This window comes from Chiloscyllium punctatum, chromosome 6 (genome assembly GCF_047496795.1).
Source record: "Chiloscyllium punctatum isolate Juve2018m chromosome 6, sChiPun1.3, whole genome shotgun sequence".
In the NCBI taxonomy this organism is placed as follows: Eukaryota; Metazoa; Chordata; class Chondrichthyes; order Orectolobiformes; family Hemiscylliidae; genus Chiloscyllium; species Chiloscyllium punctatum.
This window is the reverse complement of record NC_092744.1, coordinates 22,083,695-22,101,798: the sequence shown is the minus strand read 5'-3', so window position 1 is coordinate 22,101,798 and position 18,104 is coordinate 22,083,695. Positions and strand designations below refer to the sequence as shown.

The 18,104-nt window shown below is 41.8% G+C and overlaps 1 protein-coding gene across 1 annotated transcript in view; it reads left to right on the top strand.

Annotated features, from left to right (window-relative positions):
- Window positions 1-14,283, top strand: part of eif2b5 (eukaryotic translation initiation factor 2B, subunit 5 epsilon) — a 59,966-nt gene extending 45,683 nt beyond the window's left edge. Inside the window, exons 14-16 of the mRNA XM_072572125.1 lie at window positions 3,397-3,522; window positions 6,466-6,576; window positions 9,003-14,283. Of these exons, the coding sequence (XP_072428226.1) occupies window positions 3,397-3,522; window positions 6,466-6,576; window positions 9,003-9,065 (300 nt within the window). The 3' untranslated portion in view covers window positions 9,066-14,283. The remainder of the gene's footprint in view (window positions 1-3,396; window positions 3,523-6,465; window positions 6,577-9,002) is intronic.
- Window positions 14,284-18,104: the final 3,821 nt, after the last annotated feature.

The window sequence follows — 18,104 nt, the reverse complement described above, 5'->3', positions numbered from 1 at the left end:
CACATTCAGCTGAAATTCTTTCTTAATGTGGACCATGCAAGGTGCTATCTTCTAGCACAGTGGCAGCCATGACCTAACTCCCAGGAACACAATAGGAGCACTGGCACAGATGCATATCAGAGAGCTGTGCACATGACATCTTTATTTTAAATGAGCCACAAAGGATTTGGGTGCGCTGAGTGCTGCTTTACTGGGGGAGACGTATTCTAGATGTATGTCAACAGGAATAGGCTCATCAGCCCCTCAAACCGGTTCTTTATAATGGCTGATGTGTATGCCAACTACAGAATGTCCCTTAATACCCTTACCAAATAAAATTCTAGCAATCAAAGTCTTTAATATTACAAATGCTACCCAGTTTCCAGAGATTTGTAGGACAAAGACTTCTATTATCCTTTTGTATGAAAAGGTGCAGCATGATTTCAAACCTTATGGTGTAATTCTAATTTGAAGATTGGTTCTATATTTTCCCACCACAGCAAGTAGTTCCTCTGCATCTATCATATCATATAATTTTGGTCAGTTGTTTAGATCACCTTTTAATCTTCTAAATTCAAGGCAATAAAGACCAATTTTACGTCCTCATAAATTAGCCTTTTCAGTTCTGCTATCATGCTGTGTAAATCTGCACAGAACCCTTCTCCCAGAGAAGTGTAACCCTCTTGAGTTGCAGTGCCCAGAGCTGAATGCAGTACTTCATGTGTGATTGAACTACAGCTTTATGCAACAGTGGTGTTATTTCATTCCCTTTGTGATCCAGCCCACTTGAGATCAAGGCTGATATTCCACTGTCATTTCTCATTTACCTTTTGTACCAGTTTACTGGCCTTTATTAATTTCCGTACATACACACCTGAATCTCTGCTCCTTCACAGATCCACTTTCTCATTCTGAAGGTAATATCCAGATTTATCTATCTCTGATCCAAAAAAAAGCTGATGTCTCATGTGTCATAATGAATTCCAATTGATCATTTGTTTGTCTGACTGACTTTCTACTCCCATTGCCTAATGGACTCTGAAGTGTTGTAAGAAGTACATTAGTGCAAATGTTGAATATATCAACAGAAAGTGTTGCAGATTCTTGGCAGACTGTGGTAATTCTTTCTCACCCACTTACCCCCCTTTCCCTATCTCTACACATGCTTGAACACCTTTTATATCTCTCAACTTTGCCAGTTCTCTTGAGCGTTCGCAGACCTGAAACATTGACAATTTTCCTCTCTGTACAGATACTGCCAGTTCTGTTAAATATTTTCAGCACTTGTCTTCATTTCAGATTTGCACCATCTGATATATTGTGCAACAAGCCATGACAAGTCAGTGAAGCCAAATAGCAAGTGTTTTTACATGTTCTTGGGGTTTACGAAAATATGTGCAATCAGGAAAAGACCAGCTAGTCCTTCAGCCCATCTCAAGCTGTACGTCAAAGCATCTTGACCACTGAGTGCTTCTTCTGAACAATGCAAATGAGTTATTGGGGTCGGTGGAAATGTGGATTTGAGTTTGTCGTTAGATCAGTTGTGAACATTTGTATGTAGGCACAAGGTCAAGGGGCTGAATAGCCTACTCCAACTCTTTATTTGTATGTTAGAAAGTGGAGGCACTTTTTGTTAAGTGATTAAGCAAATCTGTGCAAGGTCCCAAAAAGCCTCAGTGAGATAGGTGACCAGTTAGTTTGATTGAGTGTGCCTGGCAGTTATCCATATCTTTGGAGGAACAAGAAGAAACGGTTCCAGTGAGCACACCAGGTGCAGCCATAAGGCATGACTGGGAATGGCTATATTGAGTTGCGAAACACTCTAATATGTGAAGAATGTTGGGACCATCCTCTGACTGCGGAGAAACCGATCAAAATGTATGTTTTACTATTATGAACATGATAAGCTTCACTGCAGATCCAAGTGTGTGCAGAGTGTTTCTCGGGCCTGTATCACCAGTTGTACCGTAGTTTTAAGTTGGTGATGCACTGTGCAAATGTCTTCCATGTAATGTTTCAGCTGCCTCTGATAGAGCAGCATTCTCTCAGAGTGTCACCCTACATAACATGGGTATCAAAATCAAAGCTTTCAGACAGAAGTGAGCTGATATCTGTCAGAGATATAGTGCAAGAATTGTCTTTTATTTCCTTATGGATATTATGGACAGTATTTACTCAGTGATGCAACAGTGTTACTTTGGAAAAACCCATTTTGGATAATAGAGCTGAACATACATTTAACAAGGCTGCGAGCATCTGAAGAGCCTCTGAGGTTGCCAGCTTCTTGACATGTTGTTGCAATGTCAGTGCTTTTCACTGTCACAGAATGTCGTTGGCTTTGTTTGGTGGTTTTGCTACTGATATTACAGTTGATTATATGGGGTCAAAGAAAATACGTGCTGGAAAATTGGTGTTAACAAATTGGAACAGAGAGTCTGAGTCCACGTTTCCGGAATACCATTTCCAAGGAACAGAACATGAACCAGTGCGAAAGCAATAAGCCATTTACCTTGCAAAATCAGAAATGAATTGACAGCGGAGCAGTAGCACGTGCTTCCATATCTGCAAGTTGGAGATTTTTGTGCTCAGCTCATCAAAGCCAGAAATGCGTAAGATGGAATGCTCTCCAGTTGTCTGGACATGCACAGCTGCAGCAGCTGTCAAAACTTCACATTATCAGAACAAAGTTTGTTTCAGCAGCAGTACATTCATCAATTTAAACATCCACTCACTACACATCTGGCGTAGAATGGTTACCATGCATCCCTTTTACAAGATGTATTGCAGCAAATCACCAAGCTCCTTTGACAGCCTCTTTCAAACCTGAGAATTCAATTGTCTAGAAAGAAAGGCAGCAGCTACGTGAGAACATCACATTTGCAGGTTTCCTTTAAGTCTCACAGCATCCTGACTTAGGAACGGTATCAGCTGCTCCTTCACTGTCATTCAATTAAATCAAAACCCTGGAATTTACTCCATGGACTTTATGGACTGCATTGGGTTCAAGAATGGTTTACTATCACTTCTCGAGAGTAACTAGAAATGTGCAATAAATGCTGGCTTTGCTCGTGGTGCAGACTGAATTATTTTGTTTTTACATTTTCAAGATGAATTTATGACCAGTGAAAATAACTTAGCTAATGCATGGGGTGAAGATAATATGGAAATTTCATCGTGATATTTTATCCATGTACAAATAGAGTACCTGTAAAAAGTGCACAGTATGGCATGATCATAAAGCAAGGTAAATCTATTCTCATGATACTTCATAAGCACCTGCTGGGGGAGGGGTAGGGATTAAACCTAATATTGACCTGAAACTAAGCCTCTATACAGTAATACTGCAGAGCCAAAATAGAGCCACAAACCTCAAATCAAAAGTGAGATGGAATGAGTGTTTGTTTTTGCCTATTTCAGCATCTGAAGAAGTGGGCTTTCGTTTTGAAGAATTATATCAAGCGGGCTACAGATCACCAGAACTGCTTAGCTGCTTTTGAGGAGTTTTTCACAGAACATGAAGTGCTCTGGCCTGCCCTTGTCAAGGTAAGGTCTATCTTCACTTCACCTTTTCTTGTTTACCTATTAACCTTTGTTTGTTTGTTTGTTTATTTATTTATTTATTTATTGAATGTGGTGGAAGTAGGCATATTAGCCATTAGTAATGTTTCAGGCGTACGGTCGTATCTGCTATAATGTATGTTTCTTGAACGTGAATTGGCTTTAACACGATTGAAGAATTTAGATGGTTGTTTGTAGAATGTAAACTTCCCTTACCTGTATTGGTAATAACGTGATTCCGGCCCCATTAGTTTAAATGGTGCGGCTATTGTGTGATTTTCTTATGATGCGAGATCGCATGAGAACTGAACTATCGCGTTATATCAGAACTGACTGCATCTTGATAGATACGTGAGCGGAAAGTGAACAGAGGGATAGAGACCACACATGGGCAATAAATAGTTTTAAATATGGGTTAGGAATCGGTGCAGGCTTGGTGCGCCAAAGGGCCTGTGGTTGTGCTGTATTGTGTAACCACGCCCTGTGCTCCCTCCTATCTCACTGTTTTAAGCTATTCCTTGAGAGGTGTTGGTCAGGGAGAGCTCCAGGACCACCTCATGATCGGCTGTCATTACAACTTCCAGGAGCCATGGGAAACCGGCCTTGCTGCTGCCCTTAAGCCACATTGAAAGCCAGTGTGATGCAAATGGGAAAAAAGAAGCAGGAAGAAAGAACTTCGAATGACATTGTGCCTTGCACAATCCTGGGGCACCCAAAAGGACTTAAGCCGATCATGTTGTTTTGAAACATGGTCCCATTTTACAAACTGTGAAATTCAGCAAGCTGTTTGTGTTGAGCATCATCCTGTAAACAGCAATGTGGTAATGAGTAGATTTCTTTTCAGTAATTTTAGTTGAGGGGATGTGCCCTGCTGTTCCTTGAAATTAGGGCGGCACGGTGGCACAGTGGTTAGCACTGCTGCCTCACAGCACCAGGGTCCCAGGTTCGATTCCAGCCACGGGTGACTGTCTGTGTGGAGTTTGCACATTCTCCCCGTGTCTGTGTGGATTTCCTCCGGGTGCTCCAGTTTCCTCCCACAGTCCAAAGATGTGCAGGTTAAAATGCAGTCCCTTTCTGTTGCTTCCCCTTCCCTATCATGAAAATAGTCATCGCTGGACCGTGTGCATTTGCACAGGATTTGACTGCGCTGAGGCACCTTCCATAATTTTCTCATGTGACCCTTTTCAGGGTGGGTGGAAAAATATTGCTTATACTTCATAGTTGGATATGTCCTTGCTGACCTCCATTGGCAAGACCTCTTCAGCAGATGTTAGTTAGTAACTGGGAGCAGGAGCACTGATTAATGGATCCCATTCTATCTAGCTCAAGGCAGTCACTACGCATAGTAAGCTATTCACTGTGTGAACTTAAGGAATGTCAAAAGCAATTTCTAAAGTTTTTATGAGATAGCGGATACCATGGAAACTACCAAAAGCCCTTCTTCCAGGCCTGTCAAAGGCTACCAGAACAAGTACAGCATGGAGTTACTCACTTGTTCATTTCTTTTGGCACTTCTAACTGTTGCCACTGGGTGGTGCTGTTAACCTCTTGGATACACTGTATCAATTGCAATGGAAAATGGGTCTGTTTAGTGTCAAAAGTGTTTTTCTCTCCTCCTTTAACTATTCTGCCGCAATATGTATTGCCAGTTGTGTGACCGTCCTGTAGTTGTCTGCAGTTAGTGGGTTCCATTTTCAGGCTGGTAATTATGTAGGTAACAAGCTCCCAAACCGCCTGCAGCCTGCTTTGAGAGACTGTCTGTGACTTCCTGGTGACTGACCCCGTCCCACTGTCACAGCTCCCAGCCAAAGTGATGACAGCTTGGGTAAAATGTCGGAAAGGTGTTGGGCTCATTACCCAGCCGAATGATTGCTGCTCTGGGGAGAGGAAGAGGGGCAAGTTGTTCAAGGGAAGAGAAAAGATTATTTCAAATGTAGTAATGAGTATGTGAAACACCCACGCTGTCTTCACCTACCCTGGGAAATGCCCAGCTGGACCATTTCACTTTGAACCCTTCCAAATCTGACTGTTGCCTGGTAAGAGTTATGTGGTCTGCATAACACTGGTGTCTTATTGTGGCTGGTGGCAGGAATGTGGAGATTGACACCACTTTAAAGGATATTAGGCTCAGTGTGGTTTCCATAAAATATATAAAATCAGCACTTAAAAGCATTGCAGCAAAAGCCCTTGGCTGTTTAATTCTTCATTTTATGCAATAGGATCGGTAATAATTCTAGGGATGTGATTTTAATTTGAGTTTCCCAGTATCCTGTGTCCAGCAAAATTTTTGATTGTGGTGTTTTTATTTCCCCTCTCCTCATTAGTACACAATTGTCAAATAAGCAAAAGGGAATCATTTGGAGAATTCTTTTTTTTTAAAAAAGTGTTTTTTGGCATCTCTGCCTAAAGGGTTCTTTTGACAGTAAGCAATAGTTTGCATTTATTTAGCACCTTGAAGTTGAAGTATCCCAAGTTTCACATGTATCGCCGTCAAAAGTCTCACAGAACCGCTTCAGGAGATTTTAGGATAAGTGACCAAAATCCTGGTTGAAGATTTAGGTTTTAAGGAGTGTCCTAAAGGAGGAAAGGAAGGCAGAAATGTTTATGGTGTCAGCTGCTGAAAATTTGAGCCAGCAATGGAGGAGTGGTTTAAATCAACAGGACAGGATTCAAGGAGCACAGATATCGTGATGGAATTGTGGAGCTAGAGGCACTTACAGAGAGAGGGTGTGGTGAGATCCGGAGGGATTGGAAAGCAAGGGTAATAATTTTCGGAATGTTGTTGAAATCAGGAGTCACTGGAGGTCAGTGAACAAGGATGAATGTGTGTCTGAATATGGGGACCAGAGTTCGATTTAGGCTTAAGGAGACAAAGTTGTAAATTGTTGTAAAGTGGAAGCTGATTCATTTCTTCTGCATCTGCTTCAGGCACTGATGACATTGTACCAGCTGGAAGTATTGGTCGAAGAAACCATCCTGGGTTGGTTCTCTCAGAATGTGCCTACAGAGAAAGGAAGAAAAATTAGAAAACATCAAGGGGTGAGTGCGCGGCTGTGAGTCCACCCTTTCTGTCACTGTGCTATGTATGTGCCAGTTGTGTTAATGAGTACTCTACAAGAGGTGTTGTCAAATCATACAGCACAGGAGGAGGCCATTTAGTCCATTGTGCCTGTACTGGTTCTTTCAAAGATCTATCCAATTAGTCGTATGCAACACTCTTTCTTCACTTTTTCCTTGTCATATATTTCTCCATATATTTATTGAAAGGTATAGTTGAAGCTGCCTTCACTGCTTTTGTAGGATTGAGGTCCAAACTATAAGACATGCTGCCATTCCTCAGATGTCACATGGATTTTCTTGCCAGTTATCTTATTGAATCATAGAAAATCACAATGTAGGAGGAGGCCATTCAGCCCATCACTCCTTTTTTTGGCTGTTTGAATGTGTAAGCATGTTCAGTTCCACACCCCTCCTTATTGTCCATGTTCATCACAGCCTACGTTCCTTTAAAACTTATTCACGGAATCTGGTCCAACTGCCTTTTCAGGTTCTGATTGCCCTTTGAAATAATTTCACCTTGTCCCTTGAGGTCTTTTGCCAATGTTTATAGATCTCTGACCTCTGACCTCTGGCCCACTCATCATGGAATTTGTTTTTTTTTTCTCCATCTACTCAATCAAAACACGCAAAACTTGATTTTGCTCGCATTTTAATTTTCTTTGTACAGGGAGAACAATTTTAACTTTTCCCGACCTGTACTGTGTCCTGTGATAATTGACTGTCTTGTCTCCCACACTCTCTGTTTTGTGTTAACAAGGTCTTCAAGCTGTGTGGTAAATTATGCTGTGCTTCAGTTTTTCTCTGTGCCCTGATTTAAGGAATGAGTTTGTTATTTCCTGAGTGCACTTATTTTTCTTATTTCTTTTTTATATTTTCAAGCATTTTGTCAAGGCACCACGTGACCATTAGTCCACTAACCAGAAGCTCACTGGAATCGTAGAGTTCCTATAGTGCAGTTAGAACAATACAGCACAGAACAGGCCCTTCGGCCCACGATGAGTTAGAGGCCATTCGGTCCATTGAGTCTGCAATGATCCTCCAAAGAGGATCCCACCTTATTCCCAAAACCCAATATTGACCATAGTTAACCCTACCTAGCCTTCACACCACAGGGTAATTTAGCATATCCAGTTAACCTGACCTATACATCTTTTGACTGTGGGAGGAAACCGAAGCCCGAGGGTGGAATCGAACCCGCGTCCCTGGCGTTGTGAGGCAGCAGTGCTAACCACTGAGCCACCGTGCTGCCAGCTCATTAAATTACTCTCAATTGGAGGCACCACCATTGGCCAGAAAAGGAGATCTGATCTTCTGGCTTTTCAATCCTGAGTGCTATCTCCTGAGCTTTGCAACAAATCCACACCTGTGTGTCGGGTGAGGGTAGAATTGAGTTTGGCTGAGAAGCTTTCGATGATTCAATAGATTGGTAATGCGGCTTGGGTTCATACATGAAGACTTTCCATTTGGATGAGTTCTTGGAGTGCTTGCAATATCCCTGCAGCTATCAACGTCATTGTTTACCTGCAGCAGCCGTCAAAGTAACTCCAGGCTGATACTACATAAAACATCTGTTTAGATTAGATTACTTAGTGTGGAAGCAGGCCCTTCCCGACCCGCCGAAGCACAACCCAGACCCATTCCCCTACATTTACCCCTCCACCTAACACAACGGACAATTTAGCACGGCCAATTCACCTAACCTGCATCTTTGGACTGTGGGAGGAAACCCACGCAGAGAATGTGCAAACTCCACACAGTCGGCTGAGGCAGGAATTGAACCTGGGTCTCTGACGCTGTGAGGCAGCAGTGCTAACCACGGTGCCGCTGGGATTTGATGTGCTTGCAATATTTCTACAGCTATTAGCTGAAAGTACTCATGGTCTTCCTGCAACCATTAGTCCGTAACTCAATAAATATTTCTGTAACCATTAGCTCAAAGTGTTCGTAATATCCTGGCAGCCATTAGCCAATCATGCTCACAGTTTCCCTGCAGCCACTAGCCCATATCAAATCAGCACCTTCAAGGTAGATGGGGACATGAGTTGGTGTTCAGTAGGTAGGGGGAACTGAGTCACCATATTCAAGGAGGAAAGGGCAATGAGTTAGCATCTTGACAAGGAGAAGGAAAGGTAAACAGGCCAGAAATAAAATGAACCTTCCTTCTGTTTTGATAATGGCAAGTGAAACCAGCCGTCAAAGTACCTATTAGTGTTTGAAATTCTTTGTGGCCTCGGGCAGATAATGAACCATCCGATCTTGAATATTAACTTTAGGCTGACTGTATGTAAAACAGGAGAGCTATCTCTGCTTTGCACAACAAACATTTTGTAAACAGCCTAGGATTGCTGCTGTGTAGGTTTTGCACATTCACAACGTTTTTCTAACTGATTCCTTTTATTCTTCAGCTCCTGAAATTCATCAAGTGGCTTGAAGAGGCTGAGGTGGAATCATCTGAGGATGAGAATTAATGCGTCGCACCAAATCACGGGGACCTTCCACAAATTTCAGCATCCCTGGTGTCTGAAGTGTTCAGTCAGGTCGACCACACTTGAAACTCGTTCTGTCTGTTGCGAGGAGTGAAAGAATTGAGAAGGGTGAAAGGCTGTGATCAGATGGGAATGGTCTCTGGCCGTTTGACAGCTCCTGCCAATTTTTGTGGTTTGAAAACATTTTAAAACTGACATGGTCTTTCACACTGGGAGACCTTTGTTTAAATTGCAAAACATGGGATCAAAGTCACCACACCCTGCTCAGTCCTCGGAACGGATTTGGATTACTCTTGTTCAGGCTGAGTACACAACACAAAACATCCTCTCATTCTCAACCAACTTCTCCAACTTGTTCTGAGAAGTCACAGCCTGGCTGGCGTAGAAAGAGGAAAATGTATGACCCTCATGAAGTAAAGGGATGCAACACATTATCACAGTGTAAAGGTTTACTTTGCATTTAACCTTGTGTTGTACCTGTCCTGTGAATAATGTAGAGGAAGCTTTATTCTGTACCTAACCCAGTGCTGTACCTCCCCTTGAAGCGTTTGATGGGAACAGTATAATTTTACTCTCAGCTGTGTCAAAAGTACTTGACAAGACTAAACTAAGTGAACTTACTGAACACATGCTGTACCAAGGTCAGATTGTTGTAGGGAACTATGTTGTGTATCTAAACTACAAAATACCTAATTTGAGTGGCTTGGCCACTGCTGATAATTACAAAAACAGTGTTCTGTTCCTAGTAGGATCATTCCTTGCTTTGAGGAGAGTAAAAATTTATTAAATTGAAAGAAAATGTGACCGGGTTTTTTCGTAGGGTGGACAGGGAATTTAAATCGAAAGCCCCTCACTGGTCCTCTTTTGGAAATATCTCACTGTACTCGTTACTGAGTGGAGAATAGAACACCATTGTTCAGGGAATCATTCGTCTTCCAACATCCCCTGGAGGAACTAGCTTTGTGATTAACTCTGTCTCCCTCTGCTCATGCTGCTGAGAGATTCGCAGCAGGCACAAGGCAAAGTTAACAGATTTTCCATGGTCCCAGTGTTACACCAGTCATCTTTAACAAGGAAGTGGAGCATGATCATTGCAAAGTTTCCATATATATGTGGTCAAACTAAACCATAGGTATATTCTCAAAGAATCGTAACAATGTGGAAGCAGAATATTCAGTCCAGTGAGTCCACAATGACCCTCAGAAGAGGATTCCACCTTAATTCCTGTAACCCTATATATCTCACCTAACCTACACATCCCTGAACACTATGGGCAATTTAGCATGGCTAATCCACCTAACCCATATATCCCTTGACTGTGGGAGGAAATCTGAGCACCTGGAGGGTACCCATGCACGTGCAGGGAGACTGTGCAAACTCCACAAAGTCGCCTAAGAGTGGAATCAAACCTGGGTCCCTGGTGCTGTGAGACAGCAGTGTTAACCACTGAGTCACTATATCACTGCTGACATGATTGTGGTATCTCCAAATATAACTATTTTCAGTGGAGAGCAACTTTTTCATTGGCTGAATGATTTTTTAAAAAACTATACTAGGTCAAAGACCCTGGGATGTTCTTCCAGTCTAGGCTGAGACTGTGGATCCTGGAACAGCATAAAGGCAGCTAAATGAACATCCATGCAGGGCTGAAAACATTTTTATTTGAGGTCTCCTCTTGAGATTTTTTTTGGAGGATTGTGTCTTGATTATAATTCTAACATTTTCTCGACCGATGTAAAGATTGTGTTGGATCATTGCTGTGTATGTTTGTGTCCTGTTGTCTTTGAAGTTTTTCTTCTTCAGGTAAATACAATAGCACCATTACCAAAGATTATACATCACAAGGTCCCAGTAGAGACTCTGGAAGGACACCAGCAGTCCTGTCCATCCCGCCCTTTTTGGTATCTGCCTATTGTTCCAATTTTGTCATCTGTGCAGCCAAATTTCTCACTGGGTCAAGAATGCTCTGAGTTCTGTGTGCTTCACATTCAACCAATAGTCTATTCAGAGAGACTTAATCGTATACCTTCTCAAAATCCATGTAAATAACATTCTTAGACATTCTCTGCAGACAATAGGGTGGTACAGTGGCTCAGTGGTTAGCATTGCTGCCTCACAGCACCAGGGTCCCAGGTTTAATTCCAGTCTTGGGTGGAGTTTGCACATTCTCCATGTGCTCTGGTTTCCTCCCACAGTCCAAAAATGTGCAGGTCAGATTAATTGGCCATACTAAATTGTCCATAGTGTTAGGTGCATTAGTCAGGAAAATAGGTCTGGGTGGGTTACTCTTCGGAGGGTCGGTGTGGACTTGTTGGGCCAAAGGGCCTGTTTCCGCACTGTAGGGAATCTAAAAAACTAATTGATTAACTGAGCTTTGTCAAATGATCTATCATTTACATATCCTGTCTAATCAGCTAAAAGACTTTTAAGGCTTTCAGTCATTCCACTGATCATGATAGATTCCCATAATTCCCTGTACCAAAATGCAAAGATGGGGTTTCAGCTGCTTAGCTGTAGTTACCCACTGCATGGAGTTGGGATCAGTGGAACCCATAGCCCAGGCTTGAGCCATGGGAAGTGGGACTCGTGTCATCAAGTATCCAGTATCTGTGGAACCTATAACCCCCACACAAACATGTAGCCCAATAAAGATCCAACTCCTGTGAGAGCTGTATCCTGACATCAAGGTGGTATGCATAACACACCTCAACTCCTGCCAGCTCTTGGAAATAAAAGCAAAGTAATATAGATGCTATAAATCTGAATTTAAAACAGTGCTGGAAATCGCCAACAGATCGAGCAGCATCTGCAGCAAGAAAGCATTAACTTAAAATTGATGACTTTGTCAAAACTAATGAAGGCTGCAACATGAAGGATTACGGAAATGGGGAGAATTGGTGCCAAAATATCAATGTGAAGAAACTGCAATATTTTGCTCAGAGTTGCCATCAACTGTTGGCAAAGGAATGGCAAACAGGATGTTCATGTTGGCAGAGCTGAGTTCCATGTCGAAGTTAAGTGTAGATGAGTAGTAATAAGTGATGCAGCCGTTTTACAGCAGAGTTAGGTCAGGGAAGAGCTGGCTCTCTCAATATCAATAAAAAGGTGCTTCTGCTTTAGAGGAATGCAGGTATTAGTGAGCATATGGCTAACTTTCAATCAACTGTGCAGAACAGCTGTCATCTTGGGGGTGTCTTTCAACCAGATTCATGAAACTCAACTCTGAAGTAGGGTGCTTGAAATGGGATAAAGTGGAACAGGGTTCTCGAAGCAGGCATTGGACTGTAGTTGAGACTTAAATTGCATTGAGTCTTTAGGAATTGAGTTCTGTTTCTGTCAGCCTGCGGGCAGCAACGAAACAAAACATTCGAATCTCAGAGGAGCAAATGTATGTAGAAATTGGCAACAACTCCCAAACGTGTCCAAAAAAAACCCACCATTTAAATGGTTTGAGATCCAGTTGGAACTTGCTCAGATTGCTTTCTTAATTCCTTTACCACCATCTCTCAGACCATATTTTGTTTGGCACATAAAACTGAAGTGTAGAAAACTTTTATATATGTAATCAGTGTGGCAGCCGTTGAGGACAGGGGAGATTAATCAATATACCAGGCTGATGCTGAAACTAATTTGGATTTTAATGTTAATTCATGGTGATGAGGGCGCATGTGGTCGTCCAGGCTGCTCCAGAAGTGTGTCATTGTTCCTGGATAGGTTAATTTTTTAAACATAAATTAATGGTCAAGGTGTGGCAGAGAATGGAGCGACTCTTAAATGTGTAACTCTTTGAAATTGTTTAGTCAGCTTTTTTTCAATACACTCAATTGGTACATGAAAACTATTGGGTGAGGTCCCACCTCCAAATCAGGTTTGACCATTTCATCACTTTCAGATATTCTGAGATCATGAAAGTTGGTAGATAAATAGAAGTCTTACCCTTTTAACATGACCTTATTAGCCCTCAGTTCACATTAGGAGGCGGCATCTTTGCAACTTGACATCTCTCACCATTGCAGGAATGACTCAGTGGTCTTGTTCCCTGAGCCTTATTAGAAAATTGTTCAGTTTGTGACTAAGCTGTTATCTCTCTGTCTTTGAAAACCTGAAGAATGTAAAATTATTTTTCTATGCATCAAAATTCTGACTTGGAATGGAGCTTTATGATTCTGCACTGTCTCTCAAGAAAGACATATAATGGGATCAAGCGACTTTTTTTCGCTCTGAATATAGTGACTTCCCATTTGAGGATTATGCTATCTTCTCTCAAAAAACTCATTCTCAGGCTCACTAAGGCTTGCAAAGGTTTCAAAGGGACCTAAGGGGCAACCTTTTCATGCAGAGTATGGTACGTGTATGGAATGAGCTGCCAGAGGAAGTGGTGGAGGCTGGTACAATTGCAACATTTAAAAGGCATCTGGATGGGTATATGAATAGGAAGGGTTTGGAGGGATATGGGCCGGGTGCTGGCAAGTGGGACTAGATTAGATTGGGATATTTGGTCAGCATGGATGAGTTGGACCAAAGGGTCTGTTTCTGTGCTGGACATCTCTACGACTCATTGAGTAAAGCCTGACTTACAAAATGTAATCCATGTCACAAACTCTATATATTAAATGCCTTGGTAAAGGGAGCTTTGTTTTATATTTGAAAGTTGATTATTCAGAGATTTAAGGATTATCCCAGTTATCAGTTAGTATGAAACATCTTTTGAAAGATTGTGTACATTAATTTCCCTTTCAGAAGCCTGACTGTTCCCCTTTCTAATTCCATTGTTGGATATCTCACTCTGGTTGCTAATGAATCCATTTTAAGACCTTAAATGTTGTGTTCTTAATTAAATTGGTGCAGCCACAAGACAGGAAGAGTTAGATGAAAAATGGAGCAATGTTTGTCTCGTTCACTGTCTGCCATCCTGGCTATTGCCTGATACAAAAATAATGAAGTCATTGATAGAAATTAATCACTATGATTAGTCAATGTGAGACAATAGATCCAGACATGAAATTAGCAACTCTCCATAATGGAATGAACCTTGGGAACAAGAGATCCAAAATCCTAGTCATTTCAAGCTACACTTTATCAGCACGTGTAATATTCCAAATTACTCAGATAATGGATCCCAATGTCTATCTACACTGCATTTAAATAAATCAGTAGGAACCATTTCCCAAGGGAGCTGGTTCCAAAGATGGAATACTTATTAATATTCTCCATCTCATTTGTTTTACTTCCATTCAAGTGCAGGTTATGTGCTCTGTCTCTACCTTTCACAGTGTTAATTTCCACATGCATATGGCAGACATCTTCACAACTACTGTAAAGCCCACCAAAATCAGCAGACGTTTTCCTGGAATCACAATGGAGAAGACGAAAACTGTTGTTTTTGGTTGTTGCCACAAACCCTATTACCTGTTGTTGACTGCATCCCTCTCCCAGGTACTTGTCTGAGATGGAATCAGACTGTTCACTAGGTGTTGTCATATTTGACCCTGTAATGAGCTTCCAATCACAGTCTTTGTCAGTCTGACTATCTTCATGACATAACATCACATAGTTTCACCTCTGCTGCTACTGAAATCCTCTATTTTTAAAATTTCCATCCCATTCCTGCTTGGCCTACATTTTCCTAAATTTGGGGTAAACATTTGTGCATATCATAACTCTCCCATCATTTGTGCTCATACCTGTATTGTCTCCCAGTCGAATAATGCCAGAATTTTTTAAATTCTTATTTTTATTTTCAGATCCCTCTGTGACCTTGTCCATCACTACCTCTGTAATCACCTCCAGCACAACCCAGAGAGATATCACCTTATTTAGGCATCTTGACATGCCATTTTTAATGGTTGCACCATGGATGGTTATGTTTTCAGCTGATTTGGCCCTAAGCTCTGAAATTCCCTTGCTAAGACTCAACCTCCTGTATTTAAAACCTGGCTATATAGTCAAGCTTTTGGCGATTGCACCTAATATTGCTTTGGGGCTTGATGTCAAATTTTGCTTAACTATGTTCCTATGAAGTGATTGGAAGTATGTGTTCAGTTACATACATGAATGTTATTCTGGACAAGGAGAAACAACTCAATGTTAACATTTTGGAATCCTGAAAGCTGGTTGCACACTATTGTCGTGATCAAATAAGAGCATGTTTCAAGTGCTGTGTCTGACACTCGAGTCATTCAGGATCTGAGTGTTGTAATCAGACAATTGCAGGCAGATTCCGAAATAACATCAGAGAAGTACTAAAGGGAGGAAGGGGCTATATCGTTGGAGAGGAGGGGCATGAATCTGAGAATTCGAATCCCTACCTACAGTGTGGAAACAGGCCCTTTGGCCCAACAAGTCCACATCAACACAGTGAAGAGTAAGCCACCCAGACCCAATTTCTTACCCCTATATTTATCCATGAGTAATGCACCTAGCGTACGCATCCCTGAGCACTAACACTAATTCACCTAAACCGGACATCTTTGGATTGTGGGAGGAAACCGGAGCAATCGGAGAAAACCCCTGCAGACACGGGGAGAACGTGCAAACTCAACACAGTCAGTCACCCGGGTCCGTGGCGCTGTGAGGCAGCAGTGTTACCCACTGAGCCACCATGCCACGCTCCCCTCCCTTCCCTCCTCCTCCCCCCTCCCCCCCCTTTTTTTAGAGAGAATCCTAAACTCGTTAGGATTTGAAGTGTTTATGGAGCACCCTGGATGAAACTTGCTGTAGTTGAAGGGCGACACGCATTATTGGAGGAACTCTGGGTGAATCATCTGTGTGTTGGGTGGACATCCTTTCACCTTGTTTGGAACATGTAGGCCTCTCTCGAATGTTTCCAGCTATCACCTTACTCATTCAGAGTCTTTTACAGCTTCTGGAATTACTCCAGTTTCTCTCCATCATTGATGTAGTTTCATGTTGCTTTAACGTCTGAGTAAATGTTCTGTTAGCGAAATTAGCAGATGTAAAATCATCGGCTGCAGATGCACATTTTCCCAATAGGTTTCCCTCCCATGCATTAGAAGTATAAAATGACTCTATTGTATACTTTTCCTATTTGACAGTATCTGGGCTTAATAAACCGAGGTTTCCATAAGCAAACTGATGTATCATCAATTGCCGAAAAGTTTCTCTATTATTTAGTTTGTCAAGTTGCAAACTTTCAGAAGGAAAAACCCTTCAGCTTCACAAACTGAGGACGATTGTTTTATCTGAATATGTACAAAGAATTAAATGGCTTTTAAAAAAGCAAAAGCAGTTTTTATTTTAAAGTAAAAACATACCAGATGCTACTTGTTTAGAAGTTGCTGGTAGGGAACGTCGTGTGTTCAATAAATTACCTGCAATAAAACGGAAATGTCCATGAGGCAAAAGTGAGGACTGCAGATGCTGGAAATCAGAATTTAGATCAGAGTGGCGCTGGAAAGGCACAACAGGTCATCAGAGGAGCAGGAAAATCGATGTTTCGGGCAAAAGTCCTTCATCAGGAATGTCGATGTCCATCTTTTTAATCTCGGGATAGGCAAATAAAGCTCTGAGGAAGTGTTAGGGATGAGAAGAGAGAAGTTGTACCGGCAGCATCTTTCCCAGCTGTGGGTGCACAGGCTTTATACACTGGAGAGGTTTGGAAACTACGCATGTTCAAATACAGCAATATAGTTAACGTCCTCATCTTTCTTGAGTTTAAAATGTATCCAGATGAAGGTTTGAAGTGAACAAAACATTTTCAAAATGTATTAAAAGATGCGTATAACTTGTGTTCTTGTGATATGCCTACGTTTTATATTCTATCCTGTTAACAAATCCATTTCCAATGTAGCCCAATATTTTACTGACAAACGTTATTCCTGGTCACATCCTCCAGTGCCACATTTTCTACCTCCATACCTAGCTCGTGCCGTGAGAACAGTGTTTCCACTTGCTTTAATCTTTGTTTTACCAAGTGCATTGTTACACTGCTTTAGTAATAGATTCCAGCACTTTTCCAATGTCTGATGTCAGACTAACAGACCTGTAGTTTAATGTGTTTTCTCTTCCCTCCTTTCTTGATTGGCAGTGTTAGATTTTCTATCTGCTGGGACTGATTAAGAATTTTGGAAACCCTCACCGGTGTATCCATTATCTGTTTTAGAATCCCGCGGTGCAGATCACCTGATCCTGAGGGTTTTACTCAGGTTTTACTCTTGAAGTTTCTCCAACACATTTGCTCTGCAGATATTAATCACTTTGATTTGCTTACTCTTTTCTCTGAGGTTATTGTGTATTTCTGTTGTGCAACTTCTCTTGGGTTGCCTTTCCCTGGTTTCGAAGATGCTCTTATATCCTCAGATTTATGAATTCTTTGCAACATTATAAGCTGCTAACCTATTAGACCATAAGACATAGGAGTGGAAGTAAGGCCATTCGGCCCATCGAGTCCACTCCGCCATTCAATCATGGCTGATGCGCATTTCAGCTCCACTTGCCAGCATTCTCCCCGTAGCCCTTAATTCCTCTAGACAACAAGAACCTATCAATCTCGGCCTTGAAGACATTTAGCGTCCCGGCTTCCACTGCACTCCGTGGCAATGAATTCCACAGGCCCACCACTCTCTGGCTGAAGAAATGTCTCCGCATTTCCGTTCTGAAATGACCCCCTCTAATTCTAAGGCTGTGTCCACGGGTCCTAGTCTCCTCGCCTAACAGAAACAATTTTCTAGCATCCACCTTTTCAAAGCCATGTATTATTTTGTACGTCTCTATTAGATCTCCCCTTAATCTTCTAAACTCCAACGAATACAATCCCAGTATCCTCAGCCGTTCCTCATATGCTAGACCTGTCATTCCAGGGATCATCCGTGTGAATCTCCGCTGGACACGTTCCAGTGCCAGTATGTCCTTCCTGAGGTGTGGGGACCAAAACTGGACACAGTACTCCAAATGGGGCCTAACCAGAGCTTTATAAAGTCTTAGTAGTACATCTCTGCTTTTATATTCCAACCCTCTTGAGATAAGACCCTATTATAATCCTTAACTTCCTTACTAAATCAC